This window comes from Taurulus bubalis (assembly GCF_910589615.1).
Source record: "Taurulus bubalis genome assembly, chromosome: 17".
NCBI classification, from domain to species: domain Eukaryota; kingdom Metazoa; phylum Chordata; class Actinopteri; order Perciformes; family Cottidae; genus Taurulus; species Taurulus bubalis.
The window spans coordinates 6,354,017-6,374,710 of record NC_136605.1 but is presented as its reverse complement, the minus strand read 5'-3'; the positions used below and the strand labels follow the sequence as shown (position 1 = coordinate 6,374,710).

At 44.8% G+C, this 20,694-nt stretch overlaps 1 protein-coding gene across 1 annotated transcript in view; it reads right to left on the bottom strand.

Moving 5' to 3' along the window:
* The window catches only part of ntn1b (netrin 1b), a gene marked incomplete at both ends in the record, with an annotated part of 36,630 nt that extends 16,211 nt beyond the window's left edge, over positions 1 to 20,419 (bottom strand). Inside the window, one exon of the mRNA XM_079232985.1 lies at positions 19,405 to 20,419. Within this exon, the coding sequence (XP_079089111.1) occupies positions 19,405 to 20,419 (1,015 nt within the window). The remainder of the gene's footprint in view (positions 1 to 19,404) is intronic.
* Positions 20,420 to 20,694: the final 275 nt, after the last annotated feature.

The window sequence follows — 20,694 nt, the reverse complement described above, 5'->3', positions numbered from 1 at the left end:
CTCTGGTTAATATGTGGTAACTGGCTAAGCTACATGAATAAAGACAGATGTTTGTGTTTATTTGCAGCAGCAGCTTCGAGTTGGTGGATTAAGAATTACTGGCTAAATCTGGGAGCAGTTGTTGAGGATGAGGCGGGGGGACACGGGAAGTCTGAAAAATACTAGATAAAAGCTGCAAGAAGCCATTTTCAAATGAAATATCTATTATGAAATACTCCAATAAACTAAATATTAGTTATTTGTTACTTATTTCTTAATTTTTTTAATACTGAACAATGCAGGGCTCCATATTGTCTCATCCATCCTGGTGTAAGTTATGTCCCCCCCCCCTTATTGGGCTGAATCACCAGGCACGTACCATTCATATGAGCAGCCCTCACAGTCCCTCACATTTTGATAATCTCTCCATCAATGCGCCCGTCTTAATGTTATTACAGCGAGATGCTGGCGATAAGACCGTCACATATGCTCCGCGTTCATCAGTGGTCTGAATCACGTACAAACCAACTCACACCTGCCATAAGGGAGCAGAGATGGCAGGTGGTTGGGATTCAGAAACGATCTTTCTGAATGGGGGGCCCACACACACACACACACACACACACACACACACACACACACACACACACACACACACAGAGGTGTTTGGCAGCTGTCACAGGCTTATCTACCACACTACCCTCCCCAGGGCTGATCCAACACACTACACCAAGCTTTGAAGAACTCTCTCTCACACACACACACACACACACACACACACACACACACACACACCTCCCTTTCCCTCTTACTCTTTACTGCTTTCTTATCCCAGATGTTATCTCCACTTAAGGGAAGTGTGAGGGGAAAAGCGGCGGGGCTTTTCTTTTTTCATGAATAGGAAATGGAATGCTCTTAGCTTTCGGTGCTGAAGAAAGCCGATGCTGGTGTTGTACTTTCATCTTCCAAAATATTCAGACACAGGTGTGTTTATTGCAACACTGCAGCAGTGACTTCAAAGAACACAATTACTTTTTAAGAACCAGCCCGATAAAAAAATAAATAAAAAAACTAAAAGGGGGCTGTACATCTTTTTCGGCACAAGCAAATCGATGAAGATTCTTTCGCATGAATTGATCTGAATCTGCCCCTTTGGCGACTGGTCACTTTCAAAGGTAAAAACGTACTTTCTTATATGTGTGTGTGTGAGTGAGAGAGTGTCATGAGATTAATAAGCGATATCTCCGCAGCTGTCCCCAGGCCCTTCTAATGAGTGCTGCGCTATCTCATCCACACATCCCCGCTCTGTGTTGCTGTCGTCCGGCAGGGACAACGCTGATAAGCCGCGTTTAGAGCAACACGCTTGGAGAGACTGCTCAAAGAGTGAAGATATGTATGAGTGATGGATTAAGAGCCTTTTCTTACAGACGTACCCACACGGTGCTGTCAGATGAACTCGTATATCTCTTCCTCAACACCAGCAGTCAGAACAATGTTCATTTAAATGTATTTTAGAGTGGATGTTATTACAAGCTCCACTTTGGGGATTTGCAATTTCTGTGTGCATCACATGACAAATACGGGTCCAAAGAGCACTTTTTCCTCTACACGTTATTGAAAAATGAGCATCTCAACAATCCCCAAATTACTCTTTTATTATCATATTCAGATCCATTTTGGAAGTCTACAAGACTTGTATAAATAAATCAAGAAATGTGAGGGAATCCTCTGAAGCTTTTCCAGCGTATGTGCCCAGCTAGCAACTTTCATAGGGGCGAATGGGACGCCATCTTTGAATCAAGATCAACATCCATGGTTTCAACCATTTAGCTATCGAATGTTTAGTCATTACTTTTGGTGTCTTTTTTATGCATTCTAGGATTTTTAAGAAATCCTATAATGCTATTGATTGTGTGTGTATATATATATATATATATATATATATATATATATATATATATGAGCCCTTTCTTTCTCTAATGTATCACAACCCAGCTCGTGTTTGTTCGCTACGTGCGTTTCCTAAACGCTAGAAAAACAGCTTATGAGTTAAACTTAATTAGAAAATACACATATTACCACAGTATCATATTCTAGGAACGCCTCAGTGAGTGTCACACAGAATTGAAATTCTGAACATAAAGTCAGTTTATAAAGGCGTCGTTACTGGAAATCGGCGGTTTGCTGTGATTTTGCACTGGACATCCAGAGTAACAAGGTATCTTTTCTGGGCTTTCATTTGGTTTCAAGGGCCCACTTGCAGCGATGCTATTTCAATCTATTTATGTTCAAGTGCCATCTATCAGGCTTAGTGAAGGAAGCGCTCGTGGTGGGTGTGCATATTGGGTGGGAATTACGCATCCCACGGCTCGGTGGAGGCGGGTGTTTTCTCTCCCCGCTCCGTCTACAGAGGAGAGCGCACTTCAGAAACAATCAAACGTCGCTACGCGGTGAAATAATAACCGAATGAAATTTGGTTATTGGAAACTCAGCGCCGCAGCAGCAGATAAGTACCGGCCCTGTCAACGGGTGTAACCGTACAGTCTGAAGAATGCACCGCCTCTTCGGACACGGAGAAAGATGGAATTCCAGCGCAATTGTTGTTGATTCAGGACCAACTCCTCTCTCACTGCGTATAATCCGGTGCAGTCACTCAAACCACGAGCGGACGCCAGATCAAACACAGCAGCCTGCGATCGGAGGAAAAGACAACACTTGGGCCTTAACAGATTACAGAGACATATTTTCCCGACAACAGTTGGTTTAGTGGTTGGATACTTTGCGTACACGCTGCACTCGGTGTGAATGTCTCTCTGACAGGTTCACGTGTTTCTTTGAGCATGTGTGCTTCTACACGTCTTTCCTTTACTGCGCTCTCTCTTCTGAGGTCTGCCTGCAAAGCATAGATTACACAATGCTTGCGTAACACCTGTACTCTATACATGTGGGTGATGTTGCAGCAGTGTCAAAAGGGTTCGTTAATATCCATGAAGTGGGTACGCTTTTTTATTTATTTTGCAGTTCACGCTTTAGATCACAGCTTGACATTATAGTGGACATTTTTTTTAGGATACAAATAGAATATTAATTGGAAACTACCCTGCTCTGGCATTTTGAAAGGGATGATTCTACATTATTTTTCCCATAACTAGAGCTTTCTCGCACATGTTCAATGCTTTGTGGTATCATAAGTAACCCGAGCTGGTAATAATACGAAAGACATCCTTAACATCAGTTTGGATTGCTGCAGATATATATTACATTTTATCATCATTATAAAAACAGTTTTCTTTTCTAAAAATAATGCCAACATTATTAATGATAAACAATGCTCCTCATTCAAAACTTTTTATTTTAGTTGTTTTTATTTATTTTACCATAATTGTTTCAGTCTTTGTCAAGGATATTTGTGTTTGTTCTGGGACAACATTCTAAGAAAATCCTTGTTTAATTTGACTAGATGTGGATGTTTATTCCCTAATTTTTTCCCTTTTAAAGGAAAGAAATTGTGAAAAATTTTCCAAATTGCGTGTAGCTTGAACCATCCAGCATTGCTGTCAAACTGGAATGTTGTCATGTTTGACATTAAAAGCCACGCTAACGCTATTTGGGTTGTATTTAAAAATAGCATTCTGTGAATCTTTAAAGCAAAATGTGTTTTGCTTTTAAGATTCACAGAATGCTATTTTTTTTAAACAAAAAAAGAAATCCCGCGAACAATCATTCTTTGTTGTGCTTAGTTTATTTATCTAAAGTTTCCTAATTTCTACTGAATAAACAACTGTTGAGTTAAGTCCGATTTACTTGTTTTACTTAAGTTTCTCATACTTAGAAAGACCAAGATTATGTCACTTGCTATTTTTATATTTTTACGAATGTCAGTCTATACAACATGCAAGTAGGTAAAGTAAACTAAACTTAGGACTAATAGTTGTATGTATATTATATTGTTACCCTTTAAAGTTACCCACTTAAAAAGTTGTTAAAAAAGTTTAGCAGTGTATTCAAGTATCCCCTGTTTGAACTAAATCATGAGACTTTTAGTGTCAGTAAAAAAAGAGAGAATCCTAATGGAGCTTTGATGGATGAAGTCATGGCTAAATCTTTTGCTTAGGATCCTGTATGCCTTGCTGATCAGGCAATGATTAAGTCAGTTATTATGTTTTATTCTCTGGAAATAGTTCCTCCGTGGGATTATAAGAACATCACAAAGAGTCACTGATCACATCATAATCCCGTAAAATAGATGGCACAAATATATCATTAAAATCCTGGTAAGATGGACCTAAATCACAAATGATTTCTGCTGCAAAGGTTCAATAAATCAGTCCGTTTTATGGAACATGGCTATAAAAAAAAAGAAGGCTGCGCTGAGACTCATCTTTATTTAAGCCAAGACTCCAAACCAAATGCATGTTTCTGCCGCACGCCATCCGTGGACTTTCTCTGGCGGAGCACGTTTGTGACCCGTGATGCACAAACACAAAATAAAAAGGCGACCGCTTCGATCCGTCACTCTCAGGCCGACTTCCACCAGACGCACGTTTTCCCCACAATGAACATTTCGATCGCACTCCCCTGCAGCAGCTGGGATTTTGACGAGTGCGAGGACAATAACAACAACAAAGGACTTCCGGAACGAGCTCTCCAGATGATGAATCCTTTCACAAGTTTCCCCGACTACTGTTGAGGATTTCACTCGAGGCAAAACAATGTCAACAATGGGAGGAAAAACAGTTGGAGCCGCTAAAGGGAGATTTCTATCTCACACAGAATGGAGCAGGTTTTTACACAACGGCCTTTTTAAAAAAAGGACCGCCTCATCAAGAGCAAACCCGTCACCTTGGTGACGCATGAACAAATAAAGCATCAAAACAATGTGAGCCAATGTGAGGATTAGCTAGAAATCCTCTATGATCAAGTTAAAAAAAGACATGGCAGTTGGCAGCAATGGCGGTTATTTCACTTCATCCCACCAATGTATTTCAGATTTCTTCTGTTATTCGTCTAGGATGTCAATTATTGTTTCCTTATTCCTGGACGAAGGTAATAATGAAAATCACTTTGCTGCGGCCTGGCCAATAGTTCACAGCTTGAGTTCATAGATTACTGAGGACCAGAACAGATCCAAGGTATGAGAAAGTCCAGGCTGTGATTTTTGCAGAAAATAAGCTCTGTGGCAAACACAGGTTTATGATACTTACTTAAGCGTGAATACAATCATCCGACGTAAAAAGACAGGGCGGCGTGATGGAGGTTTGTAGTCTCGTTTAGCCGCTAGGAGAAGCTTAAAAAATTCACGAAAGAGGCATTTACTGAAGTATTTTTATGTAGAAGAGCAAAACGTTTAAGATATGCAATTTGGAGTATTTCGTTTGCATCTCGACAAATCTCAAGATCATAGCTAACAGTGCTAACAGCTAGCTACAGCAAACAAGCTGACAGAGCTAACTGTATATGTATGTGTATATATATATATATATATATATATATATATATATATATATATATATATATAATATGGCATTCAAGCAAGTATGATGGCGACGCAGTTTTCCAAAGTGAGGCTGACCAGAAGCAATAAACTAACCACAACGTTCAAAAACATTCTTTCAGAAGCCTTAAGGTGACATGACCGGGATTATTTGTATTTTATTCTGACAAGAATCATGACAGCTGTCCACTTCAGAACTGATATGAAGGGCAAAGGCTAACCGAGCGGTTTAGCTGCATCTGGCTGGTCGTATGAGGACAGATGCTATCAATCTAATGATGCCATCATGGCCAATTTGGTGACAACACCTCTGTTCCCTGTGGGGAAGGTGTGTCTTCTCTGCTGCCGTAACAGCACACGGAGAGACATAATGACCCATCACTCAGCTCACCTTTCACCTCTGAGGAGCTGCCAAACCACACAAGAGTGCACTTTGTGCCCCGAGACCAGATAAGAGATGAAAACGGCAAAAGCTGAGCTTCGTGAATTGAGTTATCCTCCAGATGAAAGGCTATCTAAAGCCATCTCGCTCTTCTGCTTCACTCAGGTCTGAGCACGTTTCTATACGTCTGGGGGAAAGCTAATCTGCTGGCCACCATGTTTGTCCAGGAATAAACTCAATTTATGGTTGTTTTGACCAGAAATAATCGTTTTTCTATCATGACCTTAACCAAAGTGATTCACCACAGATATAAGTTTGGATGTGAACCCTGTTCAATCAAAAAAAAGCGTTTCCGCTGAACACAATCCAGGTAGCAATTACATTTGTCACGTAATTGGAGGAAAGAAAATGCGCTCTACCCAAAGATTTAGTCTGCTGCTTTCTGGGCTTTAGGGCGCTCTACTGTTTAGCGAGACCTCTTTAAAGAGGCAATCTGGAGTTCAAGCTCTCGTGTTGGGCCCTTGAGAAACACACCAAATACCTGTGGACAAGTTTGGCCTCTGACCTCCCAGGAATTTCCCTGAGCAATTTAGGAATAGTAGACATTTTGGTCAGAAACGGCCGTGTGTGTGTGTGTGTGTGTGTGTGTGTGTGTGTGTGTCCACTCCCTGCAGACCTCAGTGTGGGAACACGTCTCCCCCCCCCTGACTTGCACGCCTCCTTCTCCTCTCTCTCTCGCCACGCACTGTGCGGTGATGTCATAGGGAGGCGTTTTCCTCTCCCTTTTTTTTTTACGAGCGCAGTCCCTGTGATCTCTGGCGGGGATCAATTAGCCAAGCAATCAGCGCCGCCCCCTGCGCTTTTGTGTGCGGGCAACTTGCTCGTAAAGCGCTTGGCTGCCGGGGGGGAGAGGAGAGGGTGCTCTGCCTCAACATAAACAGCCACCCATGTCAAGCTGCAGGCTCCGTCTCGGCGTGCTGTACGTCGTTAGGTAATGCGATGTGACATCAGCTCACGCAACGCACCATTAGCGGTGTAATTTAAGATTATTAGCTGGTAATAACAGTAGTTGTCTCTGGCAGCCTATAATGATCTGCATACTGCCTGTACAGGCTAAACATACAATAATATGGCCCGTGTTTTACATGTAATGCCTTCACAAGCATTGTGAAACATGTCAAGTGTGTGGGCCCGGACTAATCTGAACCGTGACCTGTTTTACAGACAAGAAAGGAGAGCTCGCATCAACATGTTGTGATTGCGCAATCAGCAATGACCACAGTTCTTCACTCTGCTTTCTAAACAGCCGCTGCTACGCGGTGCCAATGATAACACGGCCTCTCTTATGAATAATAATGCGTAATGGCCGGCCCGTTTGTCCTCCCGTTGCAGGGTTGGGAGCGGTCCAGGAAGGAGGCGGGAGTGGGCGTACCGCCGGTTCACTTTGCTGGAACGTAACGCCGTGTAATTGCAACAATCTCGCCTGGGATCTTTGTTGCGTGTCACCCGTTTTCTATCGGCCATTCGTCTTGTCTTTGTGCGCTCTGAACTTGCCAATTAAAGCAGCGGCGCCATTAGAAAAGGGAAGGAATAGCAGCAAATGGGACAAAGGGGAAACACAAAGAAGAGGGGGAAAAGCGGAGCAATGGATGTTAGTGTCGGCTTTCCTTTTGTTTTATTTTGAGCTTTTCCTCAGATGTCCAGGCCTCTTCTCTCTTCCACCTGATTCGCCACACAACAGAGGTCACGTGTTGAGCCCAAATCTTGAATTCAGTCATTATTTGATCAAATGTGAGGTTTGCTTCCTGAGCGACGCACTGGAGGAAACGAGACTGGACTTAAAAATGTCCAATTAAAGCATAAAGCTGATGGATTGGTGGAGGAACATCCTGCTGTCGCTGGTTGGCAGGAGCGTTAAGGCGTTGACTGGGGAATACTTCCTCTTTACTGTGTGTGTGTGTGTGTGTGTGTGTGTGTGTTCTCAGCAGTCACACATGCCTGCTGTGACTTTTGTTAAAATATTCTCTGGAGTAATAATCTCGTAAAAGCTTATTAATTTCTGACGTGTGTTTGTGTTTGATGCGTTGTATATTTTCAGTGGACTGCAGGGCTCCCACAGTGTAGGTGTGGAAACAGGCTTTCCTTCCTCCCGGTTTATGGGAGAGGTGATGGAAAGGTCCACGGTCATTAAACTCCATAAACAGATTAAAATATACAGCCTTTTTTTAACCTACTACTATAACTATGCTAACATTTTCCCTTTATCCTTTATTTTATCGAACTAGTACTGAAACCTTTTTTTTCCAATACTCTTAGCCATTTTAATTGTTTACTCATTACGTTCAGCTAATGCTAGCACTGTTTAGATTTCTTGCTTGGTAACTCGTTTTTGCAATTTTTGAGGCAAATATTTAAAAATAGATCCACTTTAGCGCCTGATAACTGACGACCTGTTTTCACTCCCAACTCGTCTAATTCCGCCGCTTGCTCAGTGCCCCTCGGTGTCCAATACAAGCATAAATCAAGCTTTGTCCGCCTAGGGTGGGTGGGTCAAACAAACATAAGACTTTCACCCAGGAGGCCGCTGTTTGTGTCGACTTCTGGCATGAGTCACGTGAGTTATCAGTCAGTCAAGTTAACGTAAACCCCACGATCTTTTGCTTACTCGAACTAAGTGGTTTTGTTGCCTAAACCCAACATCCTGAGAAGATGGAAGTCTACTTTGAAAACACACTATGCATGTACACACACATTGACACGGCATCCCTGACGGGTGACATAGAGCGTCATAGTCTGAATGTTGACCAAGACTCTGTATGCGACGAGTCGGGAGTGAGAACGTGTTGCAACTGCAGAAGTGGAGCTGGTTGTGAATCCCTGTTTTAAAAGTTTAGTTGGTGGAAAAGATGTTATGAAAGTCTAAAATGTGTTTGTACTGGAACCATATTTTTCTCTATTCTACCTTTTGAACCCAGTTCTCCAAATGACAGTAAATTCATTGTGTCTTTGTGAGTAATTTGGATGATTGGGGATTTTGGGTTTTCAGTGTTGACACAACTCGGAGACATCTGAAAATCGTTCACTTATCTTAACCGAAATCGCCAACGTGAGGCCGACCTGGGTCGTTTTCTCCAGTTGGGAGCTTGTATTTGCAGTAAACCTGAATGCAGCATAATTGAGCTCGTGGTCAGAGGGGACGTCCTGCAGACTAAACCTGCATGAAGCATCTAAACAGGGCCAGGTTGCTGTGGGACCGCGCTGGCCGCTGTTAGGCCGAGATCCAAGTCTTCCCCACGGAGCAGGCAGGTTATTTTAACACTCGGCACGTGTGTTCCTCCAGCGCGCAGAGGGGATGAGGGAGATGGAGGCAGGAAGCCACGCGGTTGTAAATCAAAAAGCTGAGATGACAGTCCATCGTTCTTGTGGCGTGTTTATTGTGCTTTTCTTCCCTTCTCTCCGAGGGCCTATTTATAACGAGCCACATCCCCGTGTCAAAAAATCTCTCTCCCGTGTGTTTTCAGAGTGCATCAAAACATTTAACCCCCATATATCTCCACGATCACGGTTTGATTCCGTGTGCAGTTGTTTCGCAATCTGTATTCAGCTCATGGAGTCCTGACACTAATATGGTTAATTCATAATGTGACACTGGCTCACCTCAGGGAGGATAAAAAAAAGGGCACAACCTAATTTTCTCTTTATAGGAAGGGCAATTTTATGGAATTAAACCTGAATGATTGTTTTCGTGGAAACATTGAGCGCTCATTGGGAAACTTTTTGTCCCAAAGTTTGTCCTGGTTGCTAGGTGGCTTCCACTGAGCTGGAGAGGAAAAGGCTTGGTTCTTCCTGCAGGGGCTGGCGATCTTAGCGGGAACCCAGTGGACCTCCAACTACGCTGAGTTCAACAAATGTACAGTGGGAGGGGCCTCTGCTGTCAATCAGGTGACTCATCTGCTCATTTCACTTTCATAGATAATAGACTTTTCTAATGTGTACTGTTCAAAGGGGCATTCCACTAATTTTACACATCAAGCGTTCCAAAGTGACCGCCGATGTCATCGTGTTATGGGAGTTGTTGGAAAAAATCCGCAACAGCAAATCAATATGACTACATTCTTTAAAAACTCTTTCTGGGGTCGTTTTTATTGTTGGGGGCGGAGTCCGCCATGCACCGCATTCACATTGTCTTTCAGTCACAGGAAGTGATGCGGAGTCGCCGTTATCGCTTCGCATCGACAGCCTGCCTGATATCAGCCTCACCGTTCACTCTGCAGGGCGGCTTTTATTGTGAAGCCCTCGCAGGAAACGTGTTGTAATTGTCACCATGGTCTACAAAACTTTGTGCCTTTTTTTTCCTCAGCAGATTTAAATGTTGCAGGGAGTCATGGGACAGTTACAACGAGCTGTTAGATGAAGAGTTGCAGGAGACGGGCTGCAACTTCTCGGCAATGAAAAGCAGCTACTGCTTCTGCTGTTGTGTGGAAAACTACAGATGTTTATTAAACTTGTGGTTAGAACCAAACGAGTCTTGCCAAATCAGGACAAAAAAAACGTAAGCCTTGGCAATGTGTGCGACGCAATCTTTGTAAAATCATAATATTTGCATAAATCAATTGTAATCCTAAACACTCATTGCCACCTGTATATTTAACAGTGATCTGGCTCCCTGTGTAGGTATTATAGAGCATAACAACGAGCTGTAACGGAGCCCAGGTACTCGTCTCACAACACAGGCTCACCGCTCTGAGGTCCAGACACAGAGTGTTATCTCTGACTCATTATCTGTGTAAATAAACCACATGGCACACACACACACACACACACACACACACACTCATACGCATGTATGCATGCTGTGAGCTTGAGGTTTTCCCGCGAGCAGAGAAAGGGAGGAAACCGTCCTCGCGTGCGTCTCCGAGCTCGGGAAGCGGCCTTCTGCCGTTTGGTGCGGGCGGGTGAAGCGGTTGTGAGCCATCTGCTCCACAGTAGCTGTGGTGGACATGGGATGAGGGAGAGGGGGTGGGAGCGGGCCTCCCGTCTGCATGCCCACTCGCTCTGGAAGAGTTATGGAAGTCTGGAAGGCGGCTTAAGCCTCCGCCTCGATCACAGACGCTCAGTGTGCAGAGGGAGGACTGCACCGGATGAATCTCCAGGTCTTCCCCTCCTTCGCGGGATATTTATAGTCGCGTAGGGACCGCTTGTCTGATAGCCACTGTGTTCTCCCCTCCTCCATCCATCCTGCTGGATATCCCCTCAAATCCAATAAGTGGTTCCTCATTCTTCCTTTGAGAAGAATTGGTCGCTGGGGTGTGTGAGAGATGGAGGCCGAGCGCAGGAGGATACTCACATCCATTACGGGGCGGTGGAGACTCTCGGACAGGCTCACGCGGGCGTTATATGGGAAAATAAATATGAAACGGGAACCAGCGACTCCATTTCCTCTTTTTCGAGGCGGGCTTGTTATGTCTGCGCCGTGTTTGTTTTAAAGATAAGCGGCCGTTAATGAAAAAGAGAAGCGGGGGTAATTAGTAGCGGACATTCCTGATGCTCGGAGGAGTATTAAGCAGAAGTAACTTTTTTTTAATGTACATGTTCGGTGAGGGCTCCAAACGGAAGAGTTACTGTAAGTGTCGCTCCGATCCAAAAGGATCAAGACTTAATTCAACTATAACCAATCCAGTTGTCAGTCGGGGCCCTTTGTCTCCCAGTAAAAAAGGCCCCTGTGTCGACGGCGCAGCAGGGAGGATGGTACCAGCCAAAGGAGCTTACGCCTCCACTGCAGAGTCCCTTAATGCTTTTTTGGGGGGGGGGTTGTGTAAGTGACACCGAGGAAGTGTGTTTGCGAGCGAGGCGTACAAGCGGCGCCGTCCCTGAGCCGGCTGTGTCGGGTGGCGGCGCAGCAGGGGAGCTGGCCCGGGGGGTCTGAAGCCGAGCCGCGGAGCGTGTCGCTCCTCCGGCCCATTAATCATTCCCAGCCTGCACTGCTTCGGCGTCTCAAAGGGGCTCGACGCGCACTAGGTGGTCCCGATGCCACCCTGGAAGGCCCCGGCAGTCGGCTCCGCGGAGACAGACGCTGGACACAAAGCTCTGAACGCGTGCATCTGTTGCATCCGGGCTCAGTGGACATCGTGGATGAACCGGAATGAAGCGGTTTGAGTTGAGGATCCACTTTGACTGTTGAGTTCAAACAGAGGAGGCCCAAAAAAGTGTAGTCTCACAGTTCACACTCGCTGAATAGATGCACCAGGAATAATAATGACATGGGGTGTAACGTATTCCGTTTCTGTTAATGTCACAAAAAACATCTGTTTTCCTATATTTACCAGAGTTGAAATTGTGTAGAAATTAATTAAATGAATCAATTACTCCCCCCCCAAAAAAAAGTGAGTCACATGCCATTCCCCTCTATCCCCACATGTTCTGTCTCTCACAGCCACGGCCAGAAATGCCACAAAACGATCCAAAAAAAGACAAGTTACCGTTAATGGCCCTGGTGGATATAAATAATGAATCGTTTTAACAGTGGGAAAATCAAAGTCAGAAGAGTGTTAAGGCTGCTTTATTTCACTTTTTAATCTGGAGGTTGTGTATATAATGAGCGGAGCGGTTGAATGTAAAGTTTGTCTGATAAATAGATTTACAAATAATTAAAAACGGCCAAATATAGCTCACAGGGTCGTATTTCCTCATAAATAAAATGCGACGTGCGTGCATCAGGAAGCGGCCCTTCTGAAAAGAAAGTTGTTTTTTTTATTTGTTTTTTTTATTGGAAAGCTAGAGACTCTTGGCCATTTTACATGCACTCTTTGGTGATGACACAACGCGGGCATCGGCACACGCAATGTGTCATGAAGTGTGTGTGTCGAGACTTCTCGCCTTTCCCGTCAAATGGTAAAACGGGACGATCTGTGTGTGCAGAATCCTCCATGTTCTGCACACACACATTCGTTCGTGCCACGCGTGGAGTATACGAACATTAAATCAAAAAGCTAACGTACTCCTCTCAAAACATTGAGTCACCTCTCCAAACCGCCGTCCACAGCATTTTTCAGTGTGCTCTTAAAAGCCTGAGTGAAACCTTTCTGGCTCGATCCGTCGTGTCTGTCTTGAATTATGAGCTCAACAAAACAAAATCCTCAAAACATGCAGCCTTTACCCAGAGGACACTGGATTGTAGCTGGATTTTGTTTTTTGTTTCAAGATCCTCCTCCTACCCCCCAAAAACATCTCTTTGTTTTATGGTCTGGTTGTATACAGTGAAACCTCTTACCAAAGTCACATAGGCTTATGTTGCAAGAAAGACTGGAGGCGACAGCGTAAAAAGAAAAAGGCCAATTTCTGAAGTATTGTTCTCTGTTTGCAGTCGTGACAGAGTGGAGAGCTTCAGGGTCAGGATGCCAACGCATTACTGGGACGCGACACTTTCTACGTTTGAAGCTCGAACCGAGAGACCGAATCATCCGTCATGTTTAGTAAGCTGGACGTGCACTCCGCCCTCGCTACGGCCCGGCGCTGAGAAGTGCATTTCGTTTTAAAAAGGAACTTTATGCATGCTTTACCCCATTTCCTGCAAAATGCGTAAATTTGTTTTAATCATTGTTGAACGGTTTCCAAAACATGCTGCGGGTAGATTTCCCACCATCCAGGCTCCAGAGTAAAAAAAGAAAGGCCTACAAAACGCGCATATACAATTCATAAAGCAGACACTATTTTGTTGGGGACTGTTTGACTATTATATGGGGAAAATAATTGTCAGAAAAAGGGGAGGGTTATGCATTTATTTTCCTTTTTGGTGAAAAGAGGGAGGGCCTTTTGTTTTCTCATTCCAGATTTTTACTGTGAGAGAAAAGTGGCCTTTTTGTGCGCAATAGGACGCCTATAGCCATACGCAGGCCAATATGTGCATTAATAAACATCATCTCCATCAGGGAGACGCCTGTCATGCATGTGTCGGACGTCAGTTCTTCATGTTACCAGCTTTAAAAAAGTAGTTTTGGTTCTATTTTGTATTAAAATCGCAGGATGGAAATAAACTGACATAAAGTAAGTATACCTGAGACACAAACATGGCAATAAATGTAATGAATTATTAAATGGTATATTAAATATAAAGACATTTGTAGGCTTTGGAAAATGGTCAATACTAATGCAAAATGAAGCTGATTTGTATTTCATTGTCTACCACCACCATTGTCTTTTTAAAGTGTAAATAAACTCTTGTCAAATAACAAACTAAAATCCCTTTTCGGATACATTTCAGTTAATCATTGTGAAACATGAACTGAACTCATGTCATTGCTAACGACGATGACACACACACACACACACACACACACAGGTTGGCAGAATCGTTAGTAACAGCAACGTTTTCCCATAATCCCTCTTTAACAAGAGTTCCTGTCTCAGTTTCCAGTTTTCCGTTGCCGTCTCTCCGTCCGCTGTCCTGACGTTGTTAGATGTTCTCTTCGTGTTCATAAGAAAAGCTCCCGTGAGTCACTTTCTGATTTGTGCTGATTAAAACAGATCGGTTTCATATAGTTTTGCTTTGAGGGTCACCACCGCCTGCAATCACTTTCTCTGAACTCCCCTCGGTCAAACCGTGTGAGTGGTCCTCTCCGGTGGCCTCGAGCTCTGACACCTTCTAGATGACTGAGACTCCACCGTCCATCTGACTGCTCTGCTCCTGCTGGACAGTTCCTGAATGTCTCCTGACCGGCAACACGCCGGCTTCCTATTATTTAATCTCCTTTTCTGATTGTTATTATCTCAACTTTTCTATTTCCATGTCGTTCTTGTTTAAACAGACTATGCAGTGCTCAGGTCTTGGTTTTAGTTGAACTACTGATGGTTGTTTTTGCACCACAGGGAAAGTAACCCTCTAATCATTTAAGAGGATCCACACAAGAGATAACAAGGCGTTCACGATCACATTTATTTATTTAGTGTGGTTTCTCTCATTTAGTATAGTGTACCTTTCAGACGTGATGTTTACTACTGCATGTTTTTGTTTGTCATGCTCAAATTCACCCCCAAAAAGTGTAATTTCTTTTCGCCTTCCAGAGCGAGGTCAATGGTCAGAGCAGGAGGAGTTGATGAGGCCTCGGTGGCGTGCTCGTGAGTACTTTCCATAAGACTCCTGTCTCGTCAACAGACCACCTCGTTTCTTTAACCAAACAATACCTCCTCTCGATATCGCACGTAATAACTGGGCCTGCGAGGCGACGCATTAACTTTGCGACCGCAGCCTGTTCTGATTACTGTAGTGTGCAATATGTGGCGCTAATGTATTTACACATGAAACCCATCAAAACAGAAGTCAGCAAAACAAAAGCAACCACACAGAAATAGCCGTGTCCTCCGGCTATTGTTGAGTAACTTCATGTGCAAAATCGAAAATGCCTCAAATATGTCTCGGCTTACAAATTAAATGAAAATGGCTGAATGTCCCCCCGGCGTCGGCACACCAGGACGGGCCGGAGAATGAGAGAGAGAGAAAGACGGGGGATAACGAAGCAAACCAAAATACCAAATGACGAGCGAGACAGAAGAATATCTATTACATCATGCTTTACAGAAATTCTTCTCTCCCGTCACATGGAGCTGAAACGAGACCCAGATGGGGAGGCGGCGGCACATTCACCGTCAGCACAACCGGTGTCAGTGGTCCCAGGCGGCGGCAGGTGGACGATACGACTGGTCCAGCGCAGAGACGCTGCCTGCCTCGTCCCTACAAGCATCTCGTGATCGAAAATCACCGCGGCTCAGTCGTTAACTAAACAGGAAATGCGACGTTAGATGTGGAGCGGTTCTGTAAAACAGGCCGTGGTAAATGTGGTGTAAGGGTCTGGATTTCTCCTGCCTCTGCCAGTGTTTCCCCTCTCTCTCTCTCTCTCTCTCTCTCTCCGTATCTCTCTCTTTCTGTCTCTATCTCTCTCTCTCTCTGAGCTGCTGTCATGCGAGTGGCGTTGTGGTTCAAGGACAAAAATGCAGTCTTCTCAAAGTACTATTATTTGATGTGTCTAGACTCTAGACCAGTGATTCCCAACTAGCGGTAGGATTGTTGAGTAGCTCAACTGGGTTTAAAACATTGGAAATCATAATTTTATTTAAAAAATATCAAAATATTGAGTCAACAGTAACACCTGAACAACATCGATGCAATTCTAAACCGTTAGCTAAAACTACAGGATTAATGGTTGAAATAGTTAGTGAGCTAAAACTAATGGAAGAATTGTTGAAACAATTAGCTAAAAGCAACAATTTAAATAGAAAGTAATTGACAATGGTATAGGAAGCCAAAAGTAATGGATAAACGATTGACATACGCTAACAGTAGACCTAATAGGTTACAGTAGATAGTTTACACTCATGAATAAATGGTAAATGTCATCAAAGCTGCTGATTCTTTAAAAATATTGTGAGTTTGCATTTATATTGTGCGCTCTATTTTTAGAGCTGTTGGAGAGCGGACCAGTATGTGGTGCACAGACTGGGAGCAGAGCCAGTGAGCAATTGATACAATCATATTCAGCTACCTTGTGGGCAGAAAACACCTCAAAGGTTTCTGTGTAGGTTTAATAGAATAAATACTTTGAGCAGAGCCCAAAACTAAATGCTCTCTCCAGAGAGCATTGCTGAAATGAACTCTCTCTTTCATATCGGACACATCTAAAGCCAGATAAGCGGCTGCCAGCCGTAAGAACGGACGAGAAAGTGAAAGTTGACTCTGAAAGCGCATCAAAGGTGGAAGAAACAAGACTGATTGAACCTCCAGCTGATTCTCCGCCATCATGAAGCAGAACACCGCATGGCACGCTGACAGCAAAAACAATGATCAAATTGAACAAATGTGAAAAATTGCACGTTTGAGTGACTAAGGCAACCATTTTCACCTTGCCTCAAAACCCACTTGGCAAGGCGCAGTTTCCCACAGTTCCCTTCACAGCCCATCAGTCAGGCCGGAGAGGAGCGGGGGCCTGACTGTCAGGGGTCAGTGCTACGCCGAACATGAAGAGAATACGAAGCAGCTGCCTGGGACAGGGGGGCATGACGTGTCACTGTGTGTGTGTGTGTGTGTGTGTGTGTGTGTCACAACCTTATTCATTTCTTTGCATTAATGATTATGGGTCGTGCTCAAACTTTATCGGGCGCTAAACAAGTGCAGAGATTCCCGTTTCCAAGTGTTATGCAAGGGCGGGTTTAGAAAGGTTTGAAGAGATGGATGCCAAATAAACAATGAATATGAAATGACATCAGATCCAAATACAGCCAGGCCCCTGGATATATGCACATAAAAGGCCCCTGCCCATTTTGCATCTGTTTGTAGTCGTTTTGTGTCTCTGTGTAGTCATTTTGCATCTCTGTGTAGTCATTTTATGTCTCTTTGTAGTCATTTCTCATCTTGCTGGTCAGTTTGCATCTCTGTGCACTCTGTGTGTTTTTTTTGTGGTCGCTTTGCATCGTCCCCATCATCCAACTCTTCTCTACATTTTCTTCCAGCTATAGAGTTGTGTTGGGCCAAACTTAATTGAAACAACTGAATCATGCCTGACAAAGGATCTGTAAACCGCCGGTCCAAATAAAAAGTAAATGACATGCCTTCTGCCACCCTCCCACCCTCTGGCCCTCTGACCATGAACACATTTGTAAGTCATGCAACTCCAGCTGATAGGAATGTGAAAGCTGCTGCTGCTGCCAACATAAATGCCTCTCGACAAAATGATGGCAACCCTGCATACAAAGTCATGGGAAATGGACGTTTGCTTTACTTCCTTGATGCCAGTGAGTGAAAACAATCACACCTCCCTATCTGAATGTCCTACAGCAGGGAGGAGACATCCAGACAGATCATTAGCACCGACCCCTCTGCCTCCCCACTGCCCGGCCATATGGACCCACTGCTCAATGGAAACTCCCCCTCCCCTCTCTGGGTCGTCCTCTTTCATGCTCGGAGATGTCAGGCCACCCTCACTATTTCCTCTTTGGAAGACATGCTCAGTCTGGCTTTTCTGCGGCTTCCTCTGATGACACCGCTCACACAAAAAGGGAGATGGTGAAAGAAGCGGCGGCGCCTCCCACTGACAGTGAGATGGATGCCACAAGTGACAACCTTTTGTTTTAGTAAAATACGCCGAGATGCTGGCTTTGCAGCAGCAAAAGGTGGAGGCCAAGGGGAACAACTTGTTCACTTGCTCCGTTTGGTTAAGCAAACCATGGCACTGTCTGAACTTGTTACTTTTCCAGGTTTGGGTGGCTGTAGCTCAGAGGGGGGGCTTGAGCTGTTGATATAAGACCCCCCCCCCCCGCCCCCCCCCCCCTCTGTTGGAAATAAGCATCACAGCAAATACACTCGCTCCCTAGTGCGGCTGGAATAAATAAAAAAAAACTCAGATCAGGCTTCAAATTACCTCTGGCTTTGTCCTCCTCTCTGAATAGTTTACTGGCTCTAAAGTGGCAGTTTATACTCTACGTGCCAAAAATGTCAATAAAACCGCCTTAATCGCCCGTCCAATCTGTAATAGCACCTGCTTATGGAAACACAACACGCCCCTGCAGTCTATCTCCGCGGCTGCAATGCTTCCTTTAGAGCGCTACTACAGTCGGAAACACAGGTCAAAGCACAATTACGCATTCGGACAGGCGCACTTTGTTGAGACGACTTCCGGCCCTTTCTTTTCTCCTGAATGTTGATAAAAATCAGGGGTCAACAAAGTGCACACATTTGTTAGGCTTTGTGAACAAAACATTTAGCTCCTGAGAGTTGGAAGCAACACTCTTATTCTCTCTTGGCATGGAGGAAACGTGGCCTCGAGCCTTTATTTGAACAATGTCTTTAATAAGTCCTGTTAAATTGTGTGCATTTGAAAAGGCCGATCTGATTTGGATGGATATACAATTCAATGTCTTAGAAAATAAAACTACTGAATTCAGCAATTTAATTGAGCAATTAGCAGTTTATTTATTCCTATATTATATTAAATCACTTTACCTATATATATATATATATATATATATATATATATATATATATATATATATAATAGTGTATTGTGTTCATGTACTTTACTTTGTTTTGAGCAAATTAAAAGTTGTCAGAATACCAGCAGGCGGACAGGTTGCTATTCGACTTGCTAATTTCATCAATTTAATTCAATTGAAATATTTAATTCAACCCTTCTTCTGAATGTAATATTCTGGATGCTTATTTCACCGTTTAGGTTGTGGGATTTCAGCTCGAGGCCTTCTTCTCTCTCTCTGCCTCAACAAGGATGTATTCAGCCACAATCATATTAATTAGACCTGCATATAAATCTGAGCCACAAACATTCCCGTGGAGCAAAATCGAGAACGTTATAATCTTCAACGAGAGCTGTAATTGTAGTTAATTCCCAGCAAGAAAGAAAGTACATCTATAATTACCATAAACGAACAAACATCACGCTGCTGCCTTTTCTTTCTTTCTCATCAGATATCGAATAATATAATTACTCGACAACAGATGTGTACAACAAAAACTAATGATGGATGACGACAGTGGTCGGACACTTACCGACGCACTCGTTGGCCTCGCGGGCCGTGGCGCGCTGCCACGGCCGGTCGTAGTGGAACGGCTTGCACCTGTCGCACTCCGGCCCCGCCGTGTTGTGCTTGCACTCGCACACCAGGTTCCCCTCCCGGTCCTTGACGCACTTGGACGCGTGCCCGTTGCACTTGCACCGTCCCCCGACCTGCAGGTCGGACACGGCGTAAAAGTAGGAGTCGCGCGCCAGCTCCGAGTCGTCCTCGTTCTCGTCGCCGAACGTGTGCAGACGGCTGAAGATCACCTTGATGTCGGTGGCCGTCACCCAGTCCTGCAGCACCGGGGAGTTGTCGAAGTCGTGCGCCGACGGCCGGCCGTCCAGGGTGCTGAAGGCGATGAGGCCGCCCGTCAGAGGGTGCATGTCCGTGTGGGAGTCCGTGCAGATGGCCTCCTGCTCGTTCTGCTTGGTTATCGCGGCCTTATTCTGCCGGTTGTACATCTTCTTGCACTGGGTCGAGTAATACTGGAACGGCACCCACGACTTGCCGTAGTCCATGGACTTGTAGATGGCCATCGACTCGGGTCGAGGCGAGCAGAACTGCAGGCTGACGTAGGTGACCTCGAACTTCTTGCCCAGCGACAAGGTGAGCGTGACGTTCTGCGGGTACTGCGCGTAGTTCTCGGACTGCCAGCAGGTGAGGTTGTGCGGGTTGTTGAGGTCCGTGAGGTACGCGGGGGGATGGGACTTCTTGGGGTCCGCGGCGTCGCACGTGTGACAGTCCCGCGTCCGCTCCTCGCCCTTCTCGGCCACCACGCAGTACCTGGCCGCGGGGCCGCCGCAGGTGCTGGACACGCGCACGTCCTTGCCGAAGGCGGAGTTGACGAAGTCCGGGATGCATCTCCTCGGGTTGGCGTTCTCGTCGTAGCACGGGTCCGGCGGGGAGGACTGCGCGGCGAACATGCTCAGCCCGTACCCTGCGAAGACCCCCTCGGTCAGCGCCGTGACTGTCACCAGGGCGACCCAAACCTCCAAAACCCTTTGCATTGTAATCCGTGCACCGCAGGGGACCCGCGCGCTGAAATGTAATGGAGACAACAACAACACAAGATAAATATGGAGAGTTAATAACACTAGAATTAATAACGATAAAGGCAGAAGTATAAGACAAAAATGATGCTCTGAGAGAGATTTGGGGAAAGTTGGACGCACTACAGCGAAGCATGGAACAAACAAAATGTGAATGAAATATTCTTACGAGGCAAAGAAACCCAGGACACTACCTCCAAATAAACCGCTCAGTCTGAAAGTGAAGCGCAACT